Below are 27,546 nucleotides of genomic sequence, written 5' to 3' on the forward strand. Positions count from 1 at the left end.
AAGGTCTCCTCAGAGCCTTCACTTCTCCAGGCTGAACAAACCCAATTCTCTCAACCTTCTCTCAGAGGTGTTCCTGTTCTTTGATCATCTTGGTGGCCTCCTCTGACCCCTCTCCAACAGGTCCATGTCTTTCTTGTGATGAGGGCTCCAGAGCTGGACGCAGGACTCCAGGTGGGGTCTCACCAGAGCAGAGGGACAGAATCACCTCCCTTGACCTAATGGCCACGCTCCTTTTGATGTAGCCCAAGGTACAATTGGCTTTCTGGGCTGCAAGCACACATTACCAGTTTTACATCCACAGTACCTCCAAGTAATTTTCTGCAGGGCTGTTCTCAGTCCCTTCATATGCCTTAGACGTTTGCATCTAAGTGTCTAAAATACCCTTCACAACATTAATTACGCCCCTGTATTATGGTGGTGTCAGTCCAGGTTATGGATTTTTATGTGGCTGAAGTGAGTTTAAAACCCGTATTCCCCAGTTTTCAAAACTTATCACTAACTTGAGAAGGAAACCTCAAGCAAGAGCTGCAGTTGCACAGAAGCTAAACTTAAGGAAACAAACAGCTTCAAGTCTGGGAGAAGTGATTTATGTCACTCCTCACTTTTTTCCTTGCTTCATATTTTGGCAACTGCTGTTAAGCAGATCTTGGTGCACTGTGTTGCTGTTCTGCTGAAAATCACTGGAGGACAATGTCATGGAGGGACCCCAAAATTAGTTTTAGGAGGACAACCAGGTCCAAAACAGGCTTTTATTCTGTCTGGGAAAATCTGGGAAAACAACCAATTAGAAACGAGGTTTATACAATTAATTAGCACTCCGGTAACATAAAATACAGATTCAGATATCAAATTGAGGAGATTATTTGGGGTACAGCAAAATAAGAATAATGGAGATCCACGGTGTGCATACATGTGGCTCACCAAAAACAACACCAGAGCTGTCCTTGACCCCAGGAAAAATACACTCACCGATCTAGTGAGGAAAACACCTGCCCAAGCGGCGAGGAATTATTTAATACACTCACTCATCTGGCAAGGAAATATCTAGTTATCACTCACCCACACGCTGAGATGAGGCAGTCCCATTTTTTGGGAGGTTACCTTAGATGGCATCCCAGTCCCAGAGGGCTCATGACGGCGGCACTTGGCCCATGGCTCCAGGAGGACCACACAAAGAGCAGCCTCGGTGGGATCCCCAGTTTTATAGTTTTGTCAGATCTGGCTGTGGGCAGTCTAGAAGCTTTGCAGCTTCTCTGCTCCCCTCTACTGTGGCTACGCCTGCCCCCTCCTCTCTCCTAACTACTCTGGCCTGGGTCTCACAATAAGAGCCATTAGCTGTATCATTGAAGGAAGGGGGGGGCTGTGCACACATGCAGCTGCCACATCAGTTCTCAGTGCAGGGGGTGGGAGGCGGGGGGCCGGGAGAGTGTACTGCCACAGACAAATTTGATGACTCTTCCATAGGTAAAAGGTAATAACTACAAAAGGTCTGCAGAACCCTTCCTCAACAGTTGAAGAATGGCTAAAAGTACTCATCCCAAAGACTTTTAGGTAGATTGATTTGTATTTACACCTGAGACAAAAGGAAGAATGGGTATATCATGGTAAGAAGTCTTCTCCTTTTCCTACTCAAAAAAGTAGTGTGCTCAAAAGCCTGGTGTTCCTGTCACAGAAGAAGAGAGGAGAGTCAGCTGAAGAAAGCAGTTGCTGGTCACAGCTGCAGACCATTTGGTCAGCAGATCTAGATTTCTATGTTTAAAACCTATGTCATGAAGCAGCTTCCATAGAGATATTACCTCTGATGGAGATTCCCTCTGAATAATTGGAGCATTAGCTTAGATGTAGGTCCCATCTCTGTTGAGTTTGACTGGAAAAAACCACAACTTTTGTCCTCTGTGATCATGAAAAGTCAGAATAGTATGATCTGATGGATCCTTTATGATGCATCCTTCGTGATCAAATAGTGAAATGAGTATACAAATCATTGTTATAAATGTTGGAGAACCTAACTGATGTAACTCTATGCAGAAAATCCTTAATTCACAACAGTTCCTCTTTCCTTGAATAACTATATAGAAGGAGCCTCACACATTGATAATTAAGTTATATTCAGGGAACACCTGCGAGATTCTTAAAGAATATAAGAAAAATGTACTTATGAATGACAACTGCCTTTTTAACAAGGCAGGAAAGCAGATCCACAGTATCTTTAAGTACTTCTAGAATAATTGTTGGCCTCTAGTTTGTTTGTTGAATGTTTAATAACACAAAAAAATAAGCTTATTTCTAAGAATCTGAGAGAAAACCATGTCTGTTTTGATAACAAAAAGCTTAGTAAAATGCATAAAAGCTAGATTTTATGTAACAGATTTTAATATTACTGACACATGTAAGACGGGGTGTTATTAAGCAGGAATGTTTATTAATATTAGAGCCAACTTAATCTTTTCTGCAAATCAGGGTTTCCTGGCATTCTTTTTGATGGAGGCATTATTTTGGGGAAGGGAAGTCTTCTGGTCCATTTTTATTAAGATTTTCTGTTTTTGATACACTATAAATTAAACAGATATTTTAAATGCACCATGTGCCTAAACTTTGCATCTTACCATATAACATGGCAAATGCACATTTATAGTATACAAGCTGAGCAGTCTACCAAAACCATGACTTTTTTGTTTTCATATCCTTCAGCAGAAAATGTTTTTAAGCAACTTCTAACCATTGCAATCACACTCTGGTGGTAACTGTGATTTGATAAAGATAGTCCAGTAAGAGAAATAATAGGAACTTGTCACCAACCACAGGCAGTCTTGTGAAGATAATAACAAAATGCCAATCACAGGGGAGTTTGCCATTTTTATTTTTTCATGTATCTCATTAACATTGCCATTATCGATGGCATATCTGTTCAAATGAAACATAAACATAATTATCATATAGAGAGTGTGTATCTCCATATTAAGGATATTAAAGAGTGCCAAAGGAAGAGGTAGCATTGAAATAGTTACTTTGGAAGATGCGAAAATAAAATACTGATACTAAAGTACTAGGAGTCCCTCTCATAAAGAGTAGAAATATTAAAAACAAAATGGAAAATTACTAGAAAGCAGAGTGTTTAAATAAAATTTGCTTACCTCTGTTTATAAGGTATGGGGCTATAAGACATTAGGAGACTGACTGTCATTTGAACAACATCCATACAAAGGATTTGTCAAGCTTAAATATATATAATGGTTAACTGCGTTGTCTGCTTGACATTCAGAAGATTGTTTTCTGTTCTCTGTGGCACAGCTGTTCCTCTTTAAGAGTACAAATGGACTCAAATTAGCTTATGTTTAACTCTACTGCCATAACTAGATTGCCACCATGTGTGAGCTGGCCAAATGAAAGCTAGTGTATAAAACTGTAAACATTTTTGTAGTTACCTTTTCTGTCAAATAACTTGAAGAAGTAAGGCCTGTATTAAGTATGTACTAAGAAAAGCTGACACTTAACAAAATGGTAAAACAAAGGAGAATGCAGTGAGTTCTTATAGTGTTTGAATTTCTGCTGGGCTGATGTATCAGCAGATACTGTACAATGTCTCCCTCAACTGAGGAGGGCTAAATACAGCTTGGAAGGGAAAGTGTCAAAATCCTTTAAAGTGTCACATCAATGTAAAATTGTAATGTTACTAATGGTTTATTTGCCTTTTTTTATGCACTGTATTTTGTGGTCTTTGCCATTGTAGTTTGCTGAATAGAGTTCATACTTAAAGTCTCACTTGTAGTGGGGTCCATAGAGGAAGAAATAGATAAGCTGTGTGTTGTCATGTTCTTAAGTTGCCCCACTGAGGCCTGAAGCATTTGGCAGTCTTCCTTGTGTAAATTGATTCATCTGCCATGAATTTCCATCTTCCTTCTGCACAGAGAGATCCTCCATGACAGCAATTCCCCATCCTATTTGAATTATAATAAGTATCAGTCATCTCAGCTGTTGGATTATGGTCATGGGACCACAGAACTGCTCTCCAAAGAGGGGGAAGTAAAATATTTATTTAAAGCTAGAACTTGGACTCTTTTGATAGTTATGATATTCAATTTGATAAATAATTAAAAATGTAATTCAAATAGCTTTACTTAAAAGGCAGAATAAATTTACAACAATATAATGACTGAGATACCTGCTGTTACATTGTATAGCAGTATAATTAGTTTAATTATAACTAAGCTATAGTTACACTAATTGTATTTCAACCTTGATTTTTTATGATAATAATTGAGCATTAGTAGGCACTGAATTGAATGTGCAGTTACAAGAACAATGGAATATCTAACTACTTTTGCAATTTGTAAATTTATATTTCATTTTGACTGATTAACGAAATTTGTCTGTCTACCAAAACCATTGTAAGTACCATATTTATCACTACCTTTATTTTAACTGCCTTCAAAAACTGCAGGAAAAGCATACAAAAGTGAAACCAAGTGCACAGTGGAGTCAATAGCAGAACATTTTTTCCCAAAACAGCCGTAAGGCTGATGTCGAGGATACTAGGGGTTTTCTCTGGAAACCTGAAATTGAGGTAGACCTGTGAACATCAGCCCACAGCTACTGATCAGCTGTGTTAACGGTAACCGCTGTAACAAACAAGAACCAAATCTAGTCTCTGCAATAAGCAGTCCAGCTTTCTGGAAATAAAAGATCCAGGGCAGGTGAGAGAAGGCAACAGGTTTTGTCCAAGATAATTCTTGCTCATCCCAGTGTTTTGGGATATTTTCAGTGCCAGCAAAGGCTTTCTGACTGGAGTGCCCCATGCCACCTAATGTGGCCTTCAGGACTGTAATCAAGTTTCAGGGGTTTCTTTCAACACGCAAAAGAAACAGATCAGCATGAAATGACCATTACAGGAACAACTTCAAATTGAAAGTTTTGTTCGCTCAGAGTTTAGTTTATTATCCACTGTATCCTGCAAGTCTGTCAAGTCTCTTTCACCAACAGTACAAAACTCTGTAAGATGAGCACTCCAAATTCACAGAAGCCTCCTTGAATACTGTTTTTTTTTCAGGATGATTTGTAACAAAGTAAGAAAATTGTCACTATAAATGGAGACCAAAGCACTTAGAAAGGGATGGAATGCAACATCTTCCACTATTCAGGTGCTAGACTGTGCTATTTTTAATGAGAATGCCATAAATTCTGTTGACCATTTCTGAAAGTGTCCTAGAAATGTAATTTGCAACTTGAAAAATTTGTTTAACATGCTTTATATGCTTTCTGGACACGTTCTGTTGGTTTTGTCTATTGCAGCTGTCCCACTTTAAAATAAAAATTAAATGGTTAGTGGAAGTATTGACTGAGCATAACATTATAGTCTAAAAATGAAGTCTTTACTAGGTAGGAGAAAACTCATGTTCTGTGTTAGTTCTATGTCTTAGCTTGATCATGATATGTAGCCAAAGTTACTAACAGAATGTAAAGAGAACAATTAGTCAGCGTGATTATAATGATACAGAAAGTCCTATATTAGTACAACAGTCTGGTTTTCTGCCTATAGGTTTTAGATATTACACTGGAATCCACTGTGTCTACTGTACTATGAACATAAAGGCTGTGAGGAGTTGGAGTCTGTACTTATATGTTCTTTCTCTATTTATAAAGCAAGCATATTTTTCTTCCTTTCTGTCCTGTTTTTATATGAATGGCCTAATGAGAAATGCTAGCATCCTGATAATAAAAGTGCAGAAAACAAACCTCTGTTTTTCTCTAGCTTGAGAAAAAGATCAGCATTTTTCTGCATGCTAATCTATATTTCAGAAAATAGAAAAAAATGTATTTCCAATTTGATTCTCATAATGTCTTATAGGAAGACATTTGTTAAGGAAGAAGATAATTATTATTAGTTTAATGAAAGTCATCACATTTTTTTTAAATAAAAAGCATTTGCAATATATGATTTGGTAAAAAGTTTTTCTAGTATTATGCCATCACTACATGAAGTGCTCATTTCATTTAGACCCATGCAAATGAAATCTGAAAGATAAACTGAATTTCAAGGAAAATCAATTTCCAGAGATGAGGGCAGTTTTCTGTTGTAAAATATGTACTGTAATTAAAAATTATGCTGTGTTTTTCTTTCATCTATTCTTTCGGTATTCAAAATAAGCTTAGGACCTGACTAAACAAAACTGAAGCATGATATCCAGCTTTTTGACTTGGAAATCTATTCAGTGATATTGCTGACAGAAGAATAGGCATTGTACTATACATACCAAAAAAGTATCAGTACAAGACCAGTATCCTCATATGGCCTATTTTTTTTTTTCTTCTGATTAGATTGTTTTCTGCTTTGGCAGATACAGAGATGGAAAAAAAAATAGGTCCATGAATTCTTTAGTGAATACATTAGAATCTCTTTATTAATGGGAGCTCTTTAAGTGTTCAAGGTCAGCACTAATGGATAAAGTGGCAAGATAAGGACCAAACTGAGTAAGAATATTAAATGATCTATTCTCACTGTACTCTTCCTTTATGAAAGCTAAAGGTCATTGAGTGGGATATTGTTCATCTAAGACTGTGTGCCTTACAGGAGACACAACACTAAAATCATATCTGTGTAATTAGCACTGGGAACACTGGTGTGTTTTTATTTCCTAATGTAAACTGAGTAACTATTGTCTAATATAGTTCTAGATAAAGAACATTAGATGCCTGTTATTTTTTGCAACCATGCATACTCATTTTTTGTTCTTTGTGGTACAGACCCATCCAAATTAGATGTTTCTATCCAGTTACAGGGTTCATGCTGGGTAAATGTCCCTGAAATTACCCCCAAGTGTGATTTGTTCTCTTGGCGTATTACCAAAAGACCTGTCTCTTGTTTCTCCAAAAACAGCAGCTGCACCAAAATGAAACCTTGTTAGTGTGCCTGAACCTTCCTAGTAATACACACCTCAGGCACATCTTCCTGTGTTCAGCAGCATCTAGATAACATTTCATTGTGGATAGTGCTTCACTCTGTTAGAGTTCGTTAAATGAGGAATCCACTGCTTCTGACAGGTTATGTGAAATGATCAACATTAATCAGTAAAGGATTAATCAATTAATCAAACCTTAAAAAAATTATTTAATTTGGTTTAGGTATAGCTGGAAACTGAACTGGTAAAAATTCTGTATATACCTCATTTAAAATAATCTCTAAATGCATATAAATTAATGAGGAAGTACACTTCTGATATTCTCTTTCTCCTATCATCCCTTTTCTTTTTTTTACTGAGTCTTTGTCTAGGGAGCTGTCTACAGGCAGTTAACTTCCTTGGCACAACCCAAACCTACAAAGATACTAAAATTTTATATCTTTGCCATTAAGACAAAAGGACCATTCTAAATAGTCCCCAGCAAGATTTGTCATAATAATGATAATTTATCTTTTGACAGCTTTAAAATATATTTCATTACTGTGGTTCATTATGTAAAATGCAGAATTGGTGTTTTCTTTTTCTCCCCAGACTCCTGAATCTTGTTAAGAGGAGATGCATATTTGTATTTTCACTAGTGCTTGTAGCTGTAGATACTGCATTTAATACATTTACTTCATGTCTAAATGATTAATCACATATTTAGTTTTCTTAACCAGAAATGTAGAAAACCCCTAAAGAGAAAATAATTCTGTTACTGAGAATCTTGTAAAAACCTTTTTCTTTCAAAGCTCAGAGTTTTTTGTTATTAATTATCTTAATTTTGACAGGTCTTTTCTGTATATGTAAATCAACATCACTGAATGTTGAATTAGATATTAGAATAAACAGGACAGATTTAGAATCATTATAGGTAATGAGACACCCTTGCAATCAAGCTTGCTTCTTAGCAATGAATGCGATTTCTACAGCTACAAAGTGGTGACCAAAGTCTCTTTAATCAGCATAATTTTATACTTTTTTTCCTAGATTGTCCTTTAAACTACTAAGTTTTAATATTCTGCATTTTATTTCATTTGTTTGTGGAATGCACGCATGCATATGTATTTGCACAAACACACAAAGAATACGGAGCAACATTTCCCCCTTTCTCTCCACTATTTCACCTTTAATGTTGAGTGTGATGCGGGCAGTCTGGTTTTGAAATATGTCCCCTTAGAGAAGGGTCTACCAAAAAGCTAAGGGAGGTAAACCTGGCAAGAATGAATTCTCCTGCGCTAATCTGTTCAGCTTGACACACAGCATTAGAACAGTGACACGTGGGTGGCTGTGCTAATCGGAAAGGGACAAACTGCACACATTGCCTGTGGGTGACACTGCAGGAAGTGACCAAAGTGAAGAGATTCAAATTCATTTACCTGTGGAGTTGAGGGTGTGTTTGTCTTGAAGACTCTGTATCACAAGGGTGAAACCCAGGGCTGTGGTTTTTTTAAATAACACTCAAGACATTCACTTTTTCTTCAAACAGGTCGGAAATGGATATACTGTCTGCCAGTTCTGAAGGCATTCTCATTGGCTATTGTCCACAGCAAGATGCCCTGGATGAACTTTTAACGGGTTGGGAGCATCTTTATTATTACTGCACACTGCGTGGAATTCCAAAACAGGATATCCGTAAGGTAATTAAGCAGAATACGTTTGCAGGTGAAGCTAAAGCCGGGTTGGAGTGTGGAGTTTACAAAACAATTGTTCTTTTTTTTGCGTGAGAGAATATCTAATATTTCATCTTAATAGCTTTAGTAATAATTTTTTTTCATTACTAGTACTTTATTTAAACAGTGTGGTGGGTTTTTGTTTGTTCATTTGTGATTTTTTTTCCCTGCCTGTTATGCCAGTTTAAAACACAGTAATGTCACTGAGGATACTAAAATAACACTGATACAAATGAAATATCAGGCACAAAGCCACTAAAGGTAATGAAATTTACGAATGGTTCAACACCTTCATTATCACACTTAGAGAACTGGGAGGGAACACCACATGTTCTGAGCCATGCACCTCTGAAAAACTCTTTTCTTCAGAGATGGGATTAAACTCTGAAGGAATTAAAAACTGATGAATGATTATATAAATAGACCAAACATCTGGGTGCAGAGAAGACAACAGTCAGCATTCTGCCAGTAAATGTCTTAAACCCCACAGGATGGTGGCTGCATTCAAAATGCCTGCTGGGAGCAGTCCCTAAGATATTGCAGCTGCCAAACCAGGCCTGGGGTTGTCCAAGGAGAAGAGACCAAACCTATGTCACAAAATGCTTTGAGAGCTTACTAGCATAGATAATGACAACGTCTGGGAATGTCACTAAGAGGTTTTGAATTTACAAATACAGACGTAGCTGTGCTGAGCAGCACGGTGCTCGATTTCTGTAATGAGGCAACCAGTCAGCCAATACCAGAAATAAAGTACCAAATGGATATGGTGTAAAATATGGGATTTTTTCTGTCTCTGCAGATGGACGTTTCTGATTTGGCCTGGATTTGAGCAGCTCAGCCTCTTGTGCTTATCTGCATCTCTCTTAACATAAGACAACTAGAGTGCGATATGAAATCGGTGTCTATCATTCCTGCTGTATATATTAGTCCCACATAGTTGCCATGGCTCTAGGATTGTCCTTGTAACCTCCAAAATGCTGCCTGTTGTCTTCCTTTTCCTTTTTCCAGAACCAAAACTGCATGTAACTGAAATATCTATTGCTAAAGGGTTTACAGTCAGTTCCTTATCTGTATGTGAGAGGGCCACTTTCTGATTCTTTGCAGCATTTTTTCCACCAGCAGCTAGGTATTATTCCATAAAAAGGTATGATTCCTGCAATGGGACATTGAGTGTTGAGAAATAACTGCCATCATGCCCCAATAATAGCATCAGGATAGGCAATATTTTGATTTTTTCCTGTCTTAAACTAATCATTTGGGTGTTTCTGTGTGAGAGACTGGGGGAAATAAAGAAATCTTACAAGTCTTTGGCCCTTCTTTTGGGCAGTATCCTGCCTGACTGGACTTCTAACTGATTGTTTTAACCATACATTTCTTCCTGGCTGCTTAAAAATCATCATACAGTCTTTTATTTAGTTGTTCGCACTTCATAACTCATCAGTGGTAGTTTTTGCTTCTGAGTACTAGGAAAGTACTGAAAATTTGAGTATGTTTCCCTTTATCTAAAGGAAATGTATTAAGGGATAACTGTTATTGCACTAAACCCCCCCAACTGTAATTACCTGTTTTCTCCAGGAACTGACAGCTCCTCTCTAACAGTTGGGCTAAAAGCCTATCGTAACTAGCATCTATTATCATGGCACTTTAATAGACACAAAGGTGGCAGGAGATTCTGGCATCTCCTCTGGAGCTTTGTAGTCATTTGAAAAGATGTTGTTAAATAACCGTATCTCTTACATATGTTACTGAATGCTTTTGCTTCTAAGTGTAATTTAAAACAGGAATCAAAGTTTGATTGTTTAACTTTGCAGCAGTGCTCTTAAAATGCTCTAAACATGGCTTTTATTCTTTTCTGTCTTATCATTTTCACAAGAAAATATATTATTGTAGTGCACATGTCCAAGTGGTACAGTATGTACTATAAATGAAGCAGTTTTTAAGACACCTTAAGAAGGATGGAAATTTCAGAAGCACTTGAATGATAGAAATACATAGTTTTAATTAAATTTTGTGGGACTCACTTAACTCACACACTTTGGGTCATATACATACAGTGTTACTCTAGCAGGCTCACTCCAGAGTACAGAGTAAGCGTACTCCCCACTTGTGAATAGGCTGAAGCACATAAACCCAGGTGGATGGTGATCCTCTGAGGAAGAAATGGAGGAGGAATGAGCTTATGATGTAAGATAAGAAGGACTTCCTCACAGTTAAAATAATTGCGTCATCCTTATTGGAAGAGTTACTTTTATAACTGCCTTGAACTTGCCAAGATGGGTGTCTTTGAGTGAGAGCTGAGTAGGGCGTTTAGTGCTGTGCTATCTTTTGGATTCCTGGAGTCACAAAATCCTTAGCTATTATTTTAATTTAGTACTCTCAGATGTGAGAAAAAGCTGTTCAGGTGGCACCAGCAGACACCTTCTTATTGGTAATACTTCAACTGCAGACAGGTGGAGACAACAGTTTTGAGAAGTGTGAACTGATCCATGCATTACAATGGACTGTTAATGCTTTAATCTTACACTCTGCCAGGTCCTGTCAACACCAGGTAGTGGAGGGGAGAGTGTCTGTGTGTGTGTGTGTGTATGCAAATGAATCCTGCTATCACTGCTTGATTTGTGACTCCTTCAGGTCATCTGGCCTCCCAGCAGCAGCTGTTTTTTGGAGGATGAGGAGCAGGATCAGGAGCTATGTGGAAACTTGAGGATGGAGGGAGATCTGTGGTGTGCTTACAGACCCAGATTCCATAATTAAACTGTCCCATATGACACTGAGATTTTCTCAGGTGCCTGGGAAGCTTTCCAGATTGCGATGAGCAGTATGATACCAACAGATTTCTATGCTGTGCCTGCAGGGTGTCTCTCTGCATCTGCATATGTAAATGAACACTAGTGAAAATGCTGTCTCCTGTCTGTATTTGGTGAGGATCCACAAGGGTAACCTGGCTTCATATACTTTCTCTGTAGATAATGTGAGAAAAATGCTCTCTTTGAAATACCTGGCATTTATAAATCCCATTTCAAATGCAGAAGTATTTATGAATGATTGGTGTACCTAAGAGCATCTACTTTATGTATCAGATCCAGCTATTCTCTGGGCAATCAGTACACAGCTACTGCAATGGCAGTTCTCAAAACCATTTGAGGAACAGTTCCGCAACTGATGTGGTAATTCGCGTACGGGTCCTGCTTGAAGTGGGTCAAAATCTGTTCTGCGTTATTTAGACATGAGTTATATTTCTGTGGTGCACTGGGAGAAGATAAATATTAATCTTCTTATTATCCTGGATCATAGATAATCTAGGTGTGTAGACTTAGACTGTTCTTTGCAGGCAGCCTTCTATGGCTTAGTTTCACATTTGTGATACAGAAACCGTTCTCACTTTCAAATGTTTTGTCTGCAGAGATTGACGAGCAGACTTTGTTGCCATATGCTTGCGATTAAGGCATCAAAGAGCTCTTGCAAATAATATTTAGCTTCTCCAGTTTACCTTCATCAAAAACTGAAATGCAGCTATCTCAGAGGAAAATAAATGTTTTTGTCTGTGGGCCCTTCCAACTGTGTGGGATTGCTGTCAAGTGTCGAACAGCTGCTGTGTTTCAACTCAGAAATGCCTGGTGCCTGGAGAAACTCTGAATTTTAGTTTCCTGTAAAGAAAATAAGGTCTGGGAATGTTTTGGAATAGCAGCTGTATGGAAATGTAAGCTGTTATTTTCCTATTCCCTCCTGCCTATGATACAGCGTTCCCAGACTGCCTCTGAATGTTTACCAGTGTTTATGCTAACATATATACACACATATATTCTAAAGCAAACATGGTTTTGATGTAGAAAGAAACATACATTCTCTTTGTTTTTTAATAAGTTGGCAAGCAGGCAGGTGACTTTCAGGCTGTGTTGCTGCTGAAGTTATCTATTGAAGCACCACCTTCAAGGATCAAATCTTGTGCTAGGCAGATTTATCAACAGCAGGAGTTAAGAGCCTGACATAAAGTTGAGTGCACTTAATGTTCCAAAACAGTAATTAACAGAATGGGAAAGGAGGAGAAAAATGGGTTGTTGTTTTTTTTTTTTTTCTTTAATGCATCAAGTTTCAGTATCTGAATTTGTTCCAAAAGACAACAGGCAGCTTGGTAAAAATTATACGATATTAACACAACATTAAATGACATCTCCCATTTCCAACAAAACTTGTGTTGCAAATCTCAAAACAAGCTTCATCAGGACTTCAGAGGCAACTTCCCAGAATGTCAGTATGATTTCTCTTTATGTTAAATCTCTATGAAAATTTTTGCACTGACTTTGGAATCTCATTGACTTCCTTGCATGTTATATTCTATAGCTGCTAGAAACAGGAATTTTTAAATTCATTTATTCTTTGCATGCCTACATTTTTTGGACCTCAAGCAGAATTAGTGTGTACAGTTTTATGAGGTTCTGGGATAATGAACTATTTTCCCCTAGAAGATTTCCCCATGAGTATATGCTTTCCTAATGTAAGAAATATAACAATACTGAGTTTACTCTGAAGCAGAATTAATAACATTTGGTGTGGAATTGATGATGGATAGTGATTTGGGATATTCGGACTACACTGCATTCATTTATTCCGAAACTGACACTTTGAATAGCTATTTTGGTTATAGTTATTTTTCAGAATTCATTCCATGCTTATTATAATTTGTACTAGGTATAATACACATTCAGTATTAGGTCAGTTTTGCTTTATGCAGGTATGTTCAAAACAAAACAACAAGAATTTATACATCATGTTTATTTTGTCAGAAATGATGTAGAATTAATACACTGTGTATACAGCCTTTCAAGTCAGGATAGTCATGCTATCACATTTCTAGTCTTCTAATGGATAGAATCTTTGCTAACTCCAAGTTATTCTGGAAGATATATTAACTGAAAACTCTCAGTGCCACTAAATTTTTTATTTGAATATTAATGGTAATTTTGAGAGAGCAGAAAGACATTAACATTAGTAGTTACATAATTAACACCACTTATTGACTTTTGGTGATGTAGATTTGCCTCTTGGTTGCCTGGTGTAGAGAGGACACCATGCCTACTTTAGACTTTACTCTCACAAATATTAACATGTGTGCAAAAATTCAAGTTACCTTACCGTGTCTACTGGAATGACTGTAGTCTTTAGGAAATGCACAAAGTATAGAAGGATTTGGGTTAGATATTACAGATTGAAGGGCTCATTCCAATGCCTATTCCAAAGCTAGGGGAAATAGTCCAAATTAATTTGGGGAGACATGACTTTTGCTAAAGATGTTAAAATTGATGAGGGAAAAGTAAAACATCTTAAAGAATATTGGAAATTGTTAGCTGATAGATGTAAAGTCTGTTATAGTCTGGATTTATGTAGGCAGAAGAAAAGAAGGAGTTTAAAAATATTACTAGAGCCATGACTAGATGTAAAACATTTTATCATTCCAGTGCTCTCAAAATGTACACATTCGCAAATATCCCTGTGTCTTTTAATTTTACCTCAATGTTACCAACTTGCTAAATGATGTATCTCCTCACTCTTCACTGCTGAAAGTAATTGAAACCAGAAATAGAACATCATGATGAATATAACAAGGAGGAAGAGAAGCTGCTTGTGTATATATCTCACATTCACTAAAGGAAGGAAACCATTAGAATTGTAAATCTCTTGCATAATTTTGTGTACCTGAAGATTTGTCACATATTCAACTCTGAATTCCATTTAAAGTAGTTTAAGAGGGATTTTCATTTTTACTTTATAGTATACTATGATATAAACCACAAGATACCACTGTTTATACACATAAATGAGTTATAATGGAGATGTGCAGGCTCCTCCGTAGTACACCTAATACATAATATTTCTAATTTCATTCAAATTATATTTTCGTTGTTGTTTAGGTCATGTTGATGAAGCTAAGACAGTTATGACTGGAAATCTTATGATTTACATTAAATAAATGAGAAAAAGGTTTGGGGTCATCTCTTGAAAGAAGAATGAGCTATATATTCTTCTGTTTGCTGGAGTAAACTCTGCAGTGCTCCTTTGAAAGGGTTGAGAAAGATAGCAGGAACAGGAGATTTTTTAGGTGAAGCTGGAAAATCATTAGGAGTAAGAAAGCTGGATAATCCTTCTGCCTTTATGTTGCTGATGTGATTCAGCTCCAAATCTGCTCTTCTTTGGTATATTTTGCACAAAAGAAGTTTATCTAGATATTAAGCCAGGTTGCGGTCTGTACCGCAATGATCTGCAAGGTTAATCCTGGAAGCTCTATACATTCAAAGCAACAGCAAAGTGGGCACTATGGGATAATTCCCACGCCTCTTTTTTTACCTAAATTATAACTTGTTTTGCAAAATTCCCGTAGCAGAGGAATTGCCGGGCTTTCTGTCCTTCTACAGAAGAGGGAATGGCATAGTCGTGAATATCTGTGCACTGAATGCCGAATGCTCCCAAATGGGAAGATTCTGCGTGTAGAACTGTAAATCTTGCAAAGTCATTTCTTTTTAGTGTTGCAGTAGTGCATTAGTAGTGCATTTAAACTGTCTGTTCATATCTGATACATAATTCAGTCTCCTTGGTGGCTACAGACTACAATAAGACTTAGCTTACTAATTTTTTTTTTCTTCTCTCTCTGGCACTATTTCCTGGCTTTTTAACTTCTTCCCTGTGCAGCATTCATTGTGTCTTTCAAAGAATGTCACTCTGCTGACTTAGACTAAGAGTTCTGTTATAACACTTAAAAGTGGTCTTAGAAATAGTGGTTCTGTTCATAGCTGAAGGATAGCTTTTACTACATTTCAGCTGTGATATAATACAAAGTCCTCCTTTCCTTGTTGTTTAATGACTCTTAAAGCCTGTTGTAGCTTGCAATACATGTTAATTTTAGTGTAAACAAGAGATCATATATTTTTTCACTTTCTGGTATTAATTTTTATGTGCTTTTCTGTGCAATTCTATGTATATTTTTGGTGCATTTATAGGGGGTAATACTGCATTCCCAGCGGTAATAAAGTCAAGTCCCTTTAGCAGAGTCCACCGTATGCTTTAGAGGTGCTCACTTTAGAGGCCATTTTATTGTATTATATAATGAAACCTCTGTTTGGAAGTAAAAGCAAACAACAACCAACCAACCAACCAAGCTCAGCTATTATATGTCAGAATACAGCTTAGATGCTTGGCCATTTCTAAAGCCACAGAATGTCTGAATTTGCAGCACTTCTGATACGCAGCACCAGTGTCTAAATTAAAGTAAACCACTGTGAATTAACTCTGAAATAGCAGAAGACTTGAACTTTTCAGTGTAAAATTACCCATGGGTGGTTTAATGGATGTTAATTAGTTGTTCTTTTTTATTATTATTTTTTTTAAAACTTTAAAACTATCTGCTTTTAGTGTAGTCAGAGCAATGTTTATGAAATATAGCTTGTGTCTGAGAACATGCATTGCTGTCATGTTACACATTAAGGTACACCGAACACAGGAGACTATTAATACCAGTGCCAGGATCCACAACAGAATACTCCAGATTCTGACCACTGCCCGATTGTTCCTGCTTACAGAGAACTTGCTCTAGGAAGTGTTTCTTATTTTTATATGTAACACTGAAAAATCTTGGTAAAAGGATCATGAGCACCTTGGTAATTTCCTAACAGTTTGCATGGATAATGACTATCAATTCACAATATTGTTTATTGGTATATTTTTTTCTGTTGGATTTTCTGAATTAATTGGAGATTGTCCATCTGATCTGACTAATCCTTCTGGTCCTTCCTTGCTTTTTGCTGAAGGTAGTGCACAGGGAGCAAAAAGAATGACCATGCTGCTGGGCATACTCTGGCAGTTGATCTCAGGCAATAGAGTACCTTGCAACTACTTGTTTTACAAGAATCTCCTATGGTACGTCGAGGTTGAAGTCATACTGGCTCTATTATGAATTTGATCATCCCTTGATATGATACAGCCACCCAGCAGCACGCCACTAAACACCTGTGGCTTAGCAGGGTGTGCCTGGCAGTGATGTGCAGAGGATCATTGAGTAGTTTGAGTTGGAAGGGACCTTCAGAGGTCATTTGGTCCAACAGCCCTGCAATGAGAAGTCGGTACTGTGTCCCTCATGTTGTTGCATCATGTCTGCTTGGATGGGCCAGCAGTGAGAGCTGATACAGGTGGAGCAAGGGTCTTGCTACATTTAAAATCCTCTGGCACCAGTATTTCAGGAAGCATTGCACATTAGGACTGTCTCTGGCAGGTAAAGAAGAAAGGCCATAGAGGACAGCATGATTGTTTTTTCCAGCTGTGCTCATGTGCCTGCCCAGCTTACTCAGATCACACGTAATTATTTAAGCAATTACAACTAAACAAGATACAGGGTCAGCTTACTGCTCTCAATTATCAGAAAGGTGTATTAATTTAACCCTAAGTTACCTTTTGTCTTCAAGAAACTCTAAATCCTCAACCTACAACTTACTTTTTTGCTATTTCCATCTTTTTTCTGGCTGATGTAGAATTTTATCCCCTGAATTTTCAGTGACTAAGATGTTTGATCAAATAAACACCAGAGAATGAGGTGAAATTAGGAACATTTTAGATCATTGACCCGTCAACACAAAATGAATGCAAATGGCTGTTACAAGGAATGACACAGCCAAATTTTGTGTGTAAGAAAATCCTTATACTTTGTGGACATCTAAGGGGTCCCGGAGGAGCTTTTTGTATGTGTCTCAGACTCAAAAGTAATAATATGCAGCAAATGTGGGTACATAAGGAAACGTGTACATTTGTTTGATATGCATGAACAAAGAGTTCTTCCCATCTAAAACCAAACATCACCTAATTGAGCTCGTCTTTTCTGGCCCTCAAATTTCTAAACCACAGGTTGCGGAGGACCTTGTTACCCGGTTACACCTCAATGCCCATGCTGACCAACTGGTGAGAACATACAGTGCTGGCACAAAGAGGAAGCTCTCTACTGCTGTGGCTTTAGTTGGTAAGCCACAAATACTTTTACTGGTGAGTAAGGGCAATATTGCACCTACAATAAATGGGTTATGTTAAATTTTGTTGTCTTCTATGTTGCTCTAAAGAAAATCAAGTATTTTTCTGGTCAGTCAGGGAGCAATTAATACACGGATGTAGCACTGTCTCCCTTATTCTGCTGCATGAACACCACTTATTTTATTGTCCAATGCTCACAAAAATAGAAAGTGAAGGTGTTTTGTTTTGTTTTTTATTTGGGTCAGTAGGTAAGCAGGGATAAAAAGGTCCCTCAAAACACACAAATGCTATTGTAGCATCTCATGGCCCAACTGGTTATGTATTTTTTTAAAAAGATTTCTTTATCTAGAAGAAAACATCATTTTATGTAAAATTTATTAGTGCTTTATGTAATCTCTACTTTGTATATAACAAGAGAAAAATATATGACCAATTCTACTAGCTTCCTTAAGAAGGAAGGTTCTTATTTTAATTAGCAACTTGGTGTTATTAATTGTTGACCCGTATTTTCAGGATATTAATATTTCTTGTTACATCATACTTCATAAATCTGGCTAGTTCTTATATTTTTGTTCGATTTACAAATCACACAATCAGTCTAGTGCCCCTGAATGATATTCATTTGAATTATTTATCACATGTTTATTTGGTGCTTGCACCCTGCTGTTCATTTAGGCCTGAAACTGGCCTTTCCAGTTTAAACAGTGCTTTTGTATTGAAAATCAGTGAATTACAAAGCTTTGGGAACTGCATCATTACAACACCGCATTCTTTTTCACATCATTACCTTTTGTTTCACTGGAGAAGTTTGAACATCCCTTTATTGAGCCTTGGCTGGGAAGAGCTAAACTGGTTCAACAGTGGAAAAAACCTTTCAGAACTGTCAAAGGAAGGGAATCTGCTTCACAGAGTTGGGAGGGAATCCAGTGCTTCCAGCAACAGATTGCAGGCTAAATAGAACCAGATAAAACTGGTGGTATCACATGGCTTATGTTTCAGAAAATAGACACATTTTGCTGCTTCTACCTTCCTATAATTGCCTCACTTCTGACCTGACTTATTTTATTCACACGTTACGCTTAAACTGACCCTAGTTCAGTTAATAAGAGACGGAGAGGATCTTAAATCAGTGCTTTTTCCTGATCTTAGAAAAAACTCCAGCTGTTTTTAATGTCTTTATGATAGCATGCCACTGTAAGTATCCATTGCTGGAGGGCGTTGACTATTGTGTATGTAACAACGAGAGGAAAGAAGAATATCTAAACATGTCAACTTATGTAAAATATTTGGCTGGCTTTAGAAAGCCAGCAGATTTTAAAGGAGTTATTCAGTATTTTAAAAGGCTTTATTTTGGTCTGAAAGCAAAGACACCAATGTAAACCACTGAATTTGCTACTAGATTGCATCTAGGATCATAGCTATTAATTTAATTAGTAGTGTGGATTGCTTTATTTTTATTGCTTTTTATGTTTTCTTTGTTAGCTACCATAGATAGTAGGAGACTGAACTGAATTATTTTTCGCCTCTACCATTGGTAGCTAAGCACCAAAATCAACGTCAAACTGTATGTTTTTTCACTTTTTTTCTTGAGAACTTTGATTCCAGGTTTTAGCTGGGATTCCTTGATTCAAATGCATTGGCCAAGGCCATACTGTACCAGCCTAATAAGTACCACCCTAATAAGTGACCTACTGAAAACATAGCTTTTTTAGAGGAAAAATGGTACGATTTTATTGTGAGTTTTGTTAATTCTTCTTGCTGGGCTGGAGCTGTGGTATGTTTTTGCCATGCTGCTGTATCATCATTTTAATTTCTCTTCTAGGACGAACCCAGCTCTGGAATGGATCCCTGCTCTAAACGCTACCTTTGGAAAACCATCCTGAAGGAAGTTCAGGATGGCTGTGCGGCCGTGCTGACATCCCACAGGTAAGACCCTTTTCCCAGCATCCAGCATATTCCTTTTATCTCTCCTCAACTGCTGTCATCTGAGAGCAGAGGAGCATATTCTGAAGGCATGCTAACCCTGGTGTGAAAAGCAAAATGTGTCTTGGTATTTTATGGCAATTCCTTCCTGCTCAGGAAAACTGAACTTGCATAAATCCTAAATATTTTGTATATTTAATTTTCAAATATTAGAATATGGCTCAAGGGCGGTGCAAACACAGAAAAAATCATGCAATGAATTCTTCCTCTTCTATACTCTTTCTGTTCAATATTTCAGTGTCTCTTCTTGCTTGGAACAGCGGATTATCTTTTTGCAGCTGCCCACAGTACAAATTCTTACAAAGGGACATGGGAGTGAAAAATCCTCTTCTGATTTTTATTAAGGATTCTGTTTTGCACTAGTGAATGAAAAGACTACACCATAGCATCCTAAAAATAGATGTCTCAGCTATTCACTGTATGCATTACTGGAAATGGCAGGAGTGATCCCATCCTCTTAATAAAGTCTATCCACATTAAATATCTTGTCAATTCTCTGGCATGGTCCTTTGTATATCAGTTTAACAGAGGAAACATCAATACTCTTTTGTAATATCTATAGTAAAATAGAATAAATTTTGCTTTAGGTAATATACAGTGTGTTTTGAAAAGATGGACCCAACCTGTTACACACAAATTTACAAATGGTTTAATAAGTTATCGAGTTTTACTAACCTTTTTATAAATACTCTATGTTCCCTCCACCTGCTGTATGAACTGTAAGAGTTTCACTCATGGGCACATTGTGGTTGCAGAGACACAGTGATTTCAAATTGGGTCCATCTTTTTGAAACACCCTGTATTTTCAGAAGCTGAATCTTGAAATTCACACACCTGTATTTGATCCTCAAGTGCTTACCAGCTTAGTCATTTAGGGAACACAAGTTATGCATCGTGAATTAAGTTGAGTGATTTTCAGGAAACAGTGTTCTTTGACTTTTCAGTCCAGATTAAGAATCCTTAGTTGTCAAGCACCAGTTAAACAGGAAAGAGCTGTGGTCTAATACACAGTAAACAACAACAACAACAACAAATCCATCACATTGTTACTAATTACTTATTTAGCTCTACACATGAATTACTTGAATCAGATATAAGTACACTTAGAGTGTACACATTTCATTTCTAATTAATAAGACATTGTTGTGCCAGGGTGGAGGAAAGAAATTATTTTATACTATTTGCTGAAGGCCATTGGTAATTTATTTGAGATTCTTTCAAAGTCTACTTTATAAGTAAAGGAATTTTTCTTATGAAGTGAATCTTCATACATATCAGCAAATAAACTCATAGAGATGGTTTCCTGTGTAAAAATTAGTTTTTGAGGTCTATTTAACTAATTTTCAGAGACAATGGTTAATTTCTGTTTCAAGGCAGGGTGAGTTAGATTATATTAACTGTCTATATAGGCCTAAATTTTGCCATAGGTGGGGAGTGCTATGCTAAGGGACCATCAGCAGTTGCTTTACCTCAAAGAGACTCAGCTAACTTCCTGATTTGTGGAAAGGTGTGTTAGGAAGCCTTCTCCCCTTCTCTCTCAAATACAGTGGTTTGGCAATTTTCACCATATCCCTGTCCTGTTTTAAGGATATTGTTCCTAGGAGGGTACTTAGTTGCTATACTTGTTCAGTAAAAGCACCTTAGTTTGGACTGGCACATGGCTGAGACGCACAAGACGACCCTTGTTTAGCTATCTCAGAAGGGTTTTGGGAGGGCACAGAGTGAATTTCAGGAATATCAAAAAACTTTGATTCCTCTTTGAGATGATGGATATGTCCCAACTGATGTCCTATGTCTAATGGAATGCTTTGGAAGAACTGATCGCACCATTCTGTGTAATGTGTAGAATAGCAGCCCATCTGTTCTAAGCTTTACAAGTCAAAGTTATTATTTATACTCTGAAGCAGTCGCATTGAACAGGATCCTGCTTTTCTACTGAGCTGCATTCCTGTGTCCTAAATTCTGTTTGGATTGTAGTGTTTTGCACCTTCTATCCTGCAATCAGACTAAGGGTAACTACTTTTTAAGGGCATGTATTAATACTATACAAGAGGCAAACTGAGCAAACTTACTTCATTCCTGTCCCTCTATACTTCAGCTCAGAATGACCACAAACAGATATTACAGGGAATAACAGAGTCCATGGCACTCACTGAGACTTTCTGACACTGCCTATCAGGTATTTGCCTGTGGTAATAAAACCTTTGCATTATGCATCGTCAAATTAGTTCTGGACTGAAAACATAAATTCCATTTCAGGGCTCTTTTTTGGCTGTCATGTGGTAGTAACTTTAGGTGTGTACTGACTAGGGTTACAATTTGACTGTTGCTTTTAAAGAAAAAGTTTTTGTGTACCCATTTTTGCAGCTGTCCAGATTCCTTCCACTTTAGTTGAAGTTAGGTATTAATAATGTTAACAGTGTTCACTGTTTTTGCTATTATTCTTTAATATTCCCCCCCCCCATTTATTTTGTAGTATGGAAGAATGTGAAGCCCTCTGCACACGCCTTGCTATTATGGTCAATGGAAGTTTCAAGTGTCTTGGTTCTCCCCAGCACATTAAAAACAGGTATTATATATCAACATGAAACCTTCTGCAGCTACATTCAGTCTAAGAGCTGGCTAGACATTTTAATAGTGCCAAGGCAGAAATACTTATGACTGCTAAGTACATCTTCCTTTTCCTGCCATCACTAAAGTTAAAAAAGAGACAATTAGGATATCTTAGCAAGGTCAGTTGACATATGGTATTGCCAAAATGTTTTGCGGTCTGCACTGGTAATTGAAAGAGAGAGATCTGTATCTAAAATGAAGCACTTCTGCACTTAACCTGAGAAATGCGTTGTGAGAATTCAACATGTTGAGATGAAATAAACTGGTTCCATGTGGAGATTTCTTGCAACAGGAAGAAGCACTTTTAACAGGTCAGCAGTCGGTAAGACAATGTATTTTGAACCATCTCTGCTTCCTACTGAATTCACTGGCACTTGCAGATATTTATGCTGTGTTTTCTGTGTATTTGTCCAGGTGTGCATAAGCCTCTTTCCTACTTCAACTCTGCTCATGAATTAATTTCTGTTAATGAGGGTGGGCTCATACCACCACAAAGGAAACAGGATAAGAAGCTGAGGGGAAAGTGGTTGCAACTTAGAATTTTATGACACCCAGTCAGCTGTATAAAATGATACAGCTCATTTAAAGGCAGCAAAGCCACACTGCTTTGTACTAGCTCAGCATTTAGCACTTTTAAGTGCAGATAGATTTGACAATGTAAACAAGCTCTATAGAAATGTTTTAGAATTGCTGTCTGCAGTGGTTATAGGGCAGAAGTTATCTCTGTCTCAGATAACTTCTTGTCCCTTGAGGGCACTTTTGGCTTTCTGTCCTTCCTTTTGAGTAGAACTGTAGGCCCTTGTTTCACAGCTACATTAGCATGATGGGCTTAATTTGCATTTACTTTAATAAGCTTTCTCCTTCCAAGGTTTGTTTTTTGTTGTTGTTTTTTGTTTTTTTTTTTTTTTTTAATCAAGACAAACTTTCAGTTAGAAACCTTACAACCTGGATGGTGAAAAAAAGAGGCCTGTATCTATCTTTCTGATTGTTCTGTGTGATTCTAGCCCTCTTGTCATGTTTATATACCTTTCAGAGAGTAGTTGCCTCAATTTCTGGAGTGCAGGCACCCTTTATTCCATTTGTAGTAAGAGGGACAGTTGACTGTTGTGGACAATGCAGAGCTTAGGCAGGCAAAACTGCTTTTTGAAGATGTGTGTGTCCCCTAATAAGGAAAAACAGTATTAGTCACTTCATTTGAGTGCATAAAGTCAGCAGGGGTAAATGTGGGTCTCTCCTTTTTGTGTTTCAGATCCTCTGTAGTGAGTGCATGTCTCTCCTCATCTTGAGAGGGCAAAATCAGGCATTCCACAAAGGCTAGCTTCTTCTTTATCTTCTCAGTGACTTTCTCATTATTTTGTCACTTCCGATGTTTCCTTTAGCAGCATCTTTTCATCCACCTTCTTAGGAAACAAGATGTCATAAGCATACCCATAAGTATGTACCATATTCATATAAATAGGACGCATTTCTCAATTTGCTGCACTGTCTCTGTAGATACACCTCTTTCAGATCACACTAAGCAAATCAGTACAGAAGAATAAATGATATGACATGCTAGAAGTATCTTCAAATTAATTTTGAGGATATAAAGACATTCACAGATCAGCCATTCAAGAATCAAGGTCATGATAAGAATGATTGGCACTTATATTCATAGCAATTATTTGTTTAAAATAATTGTAACTTATAAAACCCCAGACCTTCTTTGTGTTACAAAATTTTCATACTGTCAGCAGGTTTGTGTTCCTTGCATTCTTTAATGTATGTCAGTAGCATTAATGTGGCAAGGTATGTGCACGGGATGCCAATATTGCTGAGACTTCAACAGCAGCTCTGTAGTTGAAGATGCACTAAGATTGTTCATTTAAAGGATTTAAAACACAACTAAAATCCCTTTAACTCTTAGCTTATTGAGTGATTTAGTCTCCAAATTTTCCAAACTTATTGTTTAGGAACCTATTGAATTTTTTTAAACTTTAGGAGCTTTTATTAGGGAAAAATGGTCACCAGCTTTATCAAAGAATTAATTAAAGTCAAGCAGTTGTCTGAATTTGCTCTGACTGCCTAATTAATTTTCTTGGTTTCTGAGAGCAAAGCCACTGTAGAGAGCACAATCTTAAAACTTCATATACACACAAGTGTTAAAGCTTGCCTTTTTTTTTCTTTAATTAAGCATACAGTAAAGATGGTTCCATGCTTTATCTAGAAAACTTTTGATAAGTACTGCTGAGAAGCCAAAGACTGTCCTTGTGCTCCTATTACTTTGTTGCTTACTCTATCTTCCAAACTTTTCTCCAGACAGAACTCCTGATTGTGGTTTTCTTTACTTGCCAAGACTGTGCTCCATTGTAAAACCCAGGATATCACACATCTAATAAATAAAGTAATTGTTAGGAGATTAAGAAACCTAATTAAGAAAACCAGTTCCCTTCCCTTCCCATGATTTAACTGCACTATCATTCTCACTGCCATACAGCGCAAAATGTTGCTCCTTTTCAAGGGATAGACTGTAAGGATTTCTAAACATATCAGGAAACACCTACAAGCAGAAGAACACTTCCTTTAAAAGTCACCTCCACTGCTGTATTCACTAGTCAGTTCTATTTTTCAATGTTTTCCTGCAATTAGCACTGTCTAGTGTACTTGTCCCTGGCACCATCTCGCAATAAGAACCTCATCACCTTACATTTTGTTTAATGAAACTGTTCCATGAAGCAATGTAAGTGAAAGAAAGCATAAGCAAAACTGATTTTGCTGCATCTGATTTAATTTAAATTACTCATACAATAAAAATGGGTTTTTCTGTGCTATGTGTGTGAAGGAATTATCCTAGTAATATACATATTTATATTAACAGGTAAGAATGGTACTAAAATAAATTAATGGGGACCATAGTTGTAGATTATTGTGTTATTTGTCAGATTTTATAGTGCCTTTTTTTTTAATTGCTCTTATTTATAGGCAGCTCTTGATTTCCTTCAGTCTGTCTTCAATTTGTTTCTACAAATCAAATTGAACAAATATTTTAAAATCAAGTACAAGTGATCTGATCTAGCTTTCAGGGTGGGAAGAAGAAATCTATACACTCTATGAATACTTAAACCAAATAAAACTTTTATACAGCTTTTATTTATGATAAAATGAGTCCTGTGTTATAACAAACAACAGTAGGAGCACATTTTGATATTACATGTGATTGTATTAACATGTCTTAATATTTTTTTTCCTCTTTTAAATGCAGCTATGTCCACTAAAATGACACTTTTTCTTCCCTTCCTGTCAATTCTGTCTGTCTTGATGGTAATCCTCAGAATCATTATATTTGCTTTTTCTTTAGTACAATTCCAGCCTGTAAAGTCTAGCTCATGATCGCCTTTTTGATGGATGTGTGATGAAGGCTTAATAGGTCTTGCTTGGGGTCCTGTTAAATTTTCTGCTTTGTTGTGATGGGGTTTCAAGGATTCGACTTTCTCTCACTACACTTTCAGCCCTTGGCAGATGCAAAAGACCGTAATCTTGGACCGAATACAGCTTTGTCAGATGGCGGTACGGAATTCTGCTATGAAGGGTATGGGTGAGCTCCAGGAAGATGCTAATATGAAACATAAAAGCTTCATAGGGATATAAAAAGTGGCACATGCTGCTTCTAATGTGTGAGACTTGATTAATTTTTCCAACTCTTGTGCAAGCCTGTTACAAAATACTCATCCAAAAATGTCTTCTTGCTATAGATGTAGGTGTTTGGGTTTCTGTTCCCAACTGTTGAGGCCTGACTATATTTATCTGTATTTAAACAGATTTAAAGTACCCTCAAATGTTTCTCAGTAGGATAATAAGTGTTGGACTTCTTTGGAAAGGCGTTTTGTTGCAGGTGGCAAATTTCTGAATCATGCCAAGAAAAGCGTTAGCTGTGAAGACGAACTGAAGGGCAGTTTCCAAAAAGTTAGTGTCTTAGTTCTAGATGTAGTTTGTATGAGATAGATGTGTTAGCAGTTGTGCCCATTAAATCGTAATTTCAGATGACTCCTGCCAACTGAGTCAATTATTCTAAATTGTGAATGGATTACATTTAAATGCTCTCTCCAGTACTCTCCATTATAAGTAATGTTTTTTTTTAAAAAAATCACAGAACCATTTCCATGTTAGATACGGCTGGCCAGTCCTCTGGGAACAACATTTTGCATATTGTCCTTCATTCTAGGGCCATCTGGACAGACTCCTTGTAGCTGAAAAGCCCATACCAATTTTTCAAGTGCTGGACACACAGCAAGTCTGCTCAAATTTTATTAGCACACCATCTGATTAAATTACCCAACAATTAATCCAGTTGTTATAGCAGAGTATAGGATGGAAAAATGTATTGGCAAGCTATTTACACTTTACCTTTCTTTACCTTTTTTTTTAAAAGATTGATTGACAATATTTTATTGCTTTTCTCAAACACACACATGTAGATTTCTTAAATGGAAAAGAAAGAAATAAGTTTAAAGATCTCATCAATATTTCATCCTTCAGTGGAAACAGTGTTATACTAATAGATATACTAGCAGTAAATTTCTTACATGCCATAAAATATAGAAGTGAATATATTATTCCTGTTCACTAAAAAACAATTTCCTTTTGTGCATGAAAAATGTATTAAGGCAGTGGATGTGAATTCGTGTAATATAGCTATTAATTTGTCTTCCCAGAAGAAAGCTTGGAAAAAAAGAGTTCTTAAACCTTTAAAAACACACAGACTGAGAATTCAGAAATAAGCAAAATATTTGCATTCTCGTAAAACTTTGTGCAACATTAATTGAGCCCTGCTGTGCCTGTGCATTACAATGCATTTTTTTGTCATTTTATACTACGTTTTCCACAGGACATTGCATCATATCTGTGGACACGTTAATTCAATGAGAAACATCTAGTTAAGAATTCATCTTTTCTTCTTTACCTAGTATGTGATCCGTGTACTGTTTTTACTAGACGGTTTTCAAACTTGTCTCTAAATACAGTATTATCAGCATTCATTGGAGCAGTGCTTTATAATATCAACATCTATGTTTTCCAAAATACTACTGGGAAACTGGATTTGAAGTAATTATTCCCATTTTATAAAGGAATAACTGAAGCATGATGCTTAAACTAAAAGGGTTTGGTTAGTCAATCTGAGCAGTTTATAGCAAAATATTTTCTGTTCTTTAACATTCTATTCAACATGCATTGCCTGTTAACTTTAGGTGTAGCTGTAGGTGTTTCTGAAAGTGCTACGAATTCCTTCTGCAAATTGGAGCCTTGGGTCTCAAGGTGGGCACTTAACATGGATAGGAAAGTGGCAGTGAAAAACGTCA

At 37.0% G+C, this 27,546-nt stretch overlaps 1 protein-coding gene across 1 annotated transcript in view; it reads left to right on the forward strand.

The window, feature by feature from the left end:
- Positions 1-27,546, forward strand: part of ABCA13 (ATP binding cassette subfamily A member 13) — a 181,466-nt gene that overhangs the window by 142,400 nt on the left and 11,520 nt on the right. The window contains exons 55-58 of the mRNA XM_065053420.1: positions 8,425-8,575; positions 17,495-17,629; positions 19,437-19,540; positions 22,074-22,166. Coding sequence (XP_064909492.1) covers positions 8,425-8,575; positions 17,495-17,629; positions 19,437-19,540; positions 22,074-22,166 — 483 coding nt within the window. The remainder of the gene's footprint in view (positions 1-8,424; positions 8,576-17,494; positions 17,630-19,436; positions 19,541-22,073; positions 22,167-27,546) is intronic.

This window comes from Columba livia, chromosome 2 (assembly GCF_036013475.1).
Source record: "Columba livia isolate bColLiv1 breed racing homer chromosome 2, bColLiv1.pat.W.v2, whole genome shotgun sequence".
NCBI classification, from domain to species: domain Eukaryota; kingdom Metazoa; phylum Chordata; class Aves; order Columbiformes; family Columbidae; genus Columba; species Columba livia.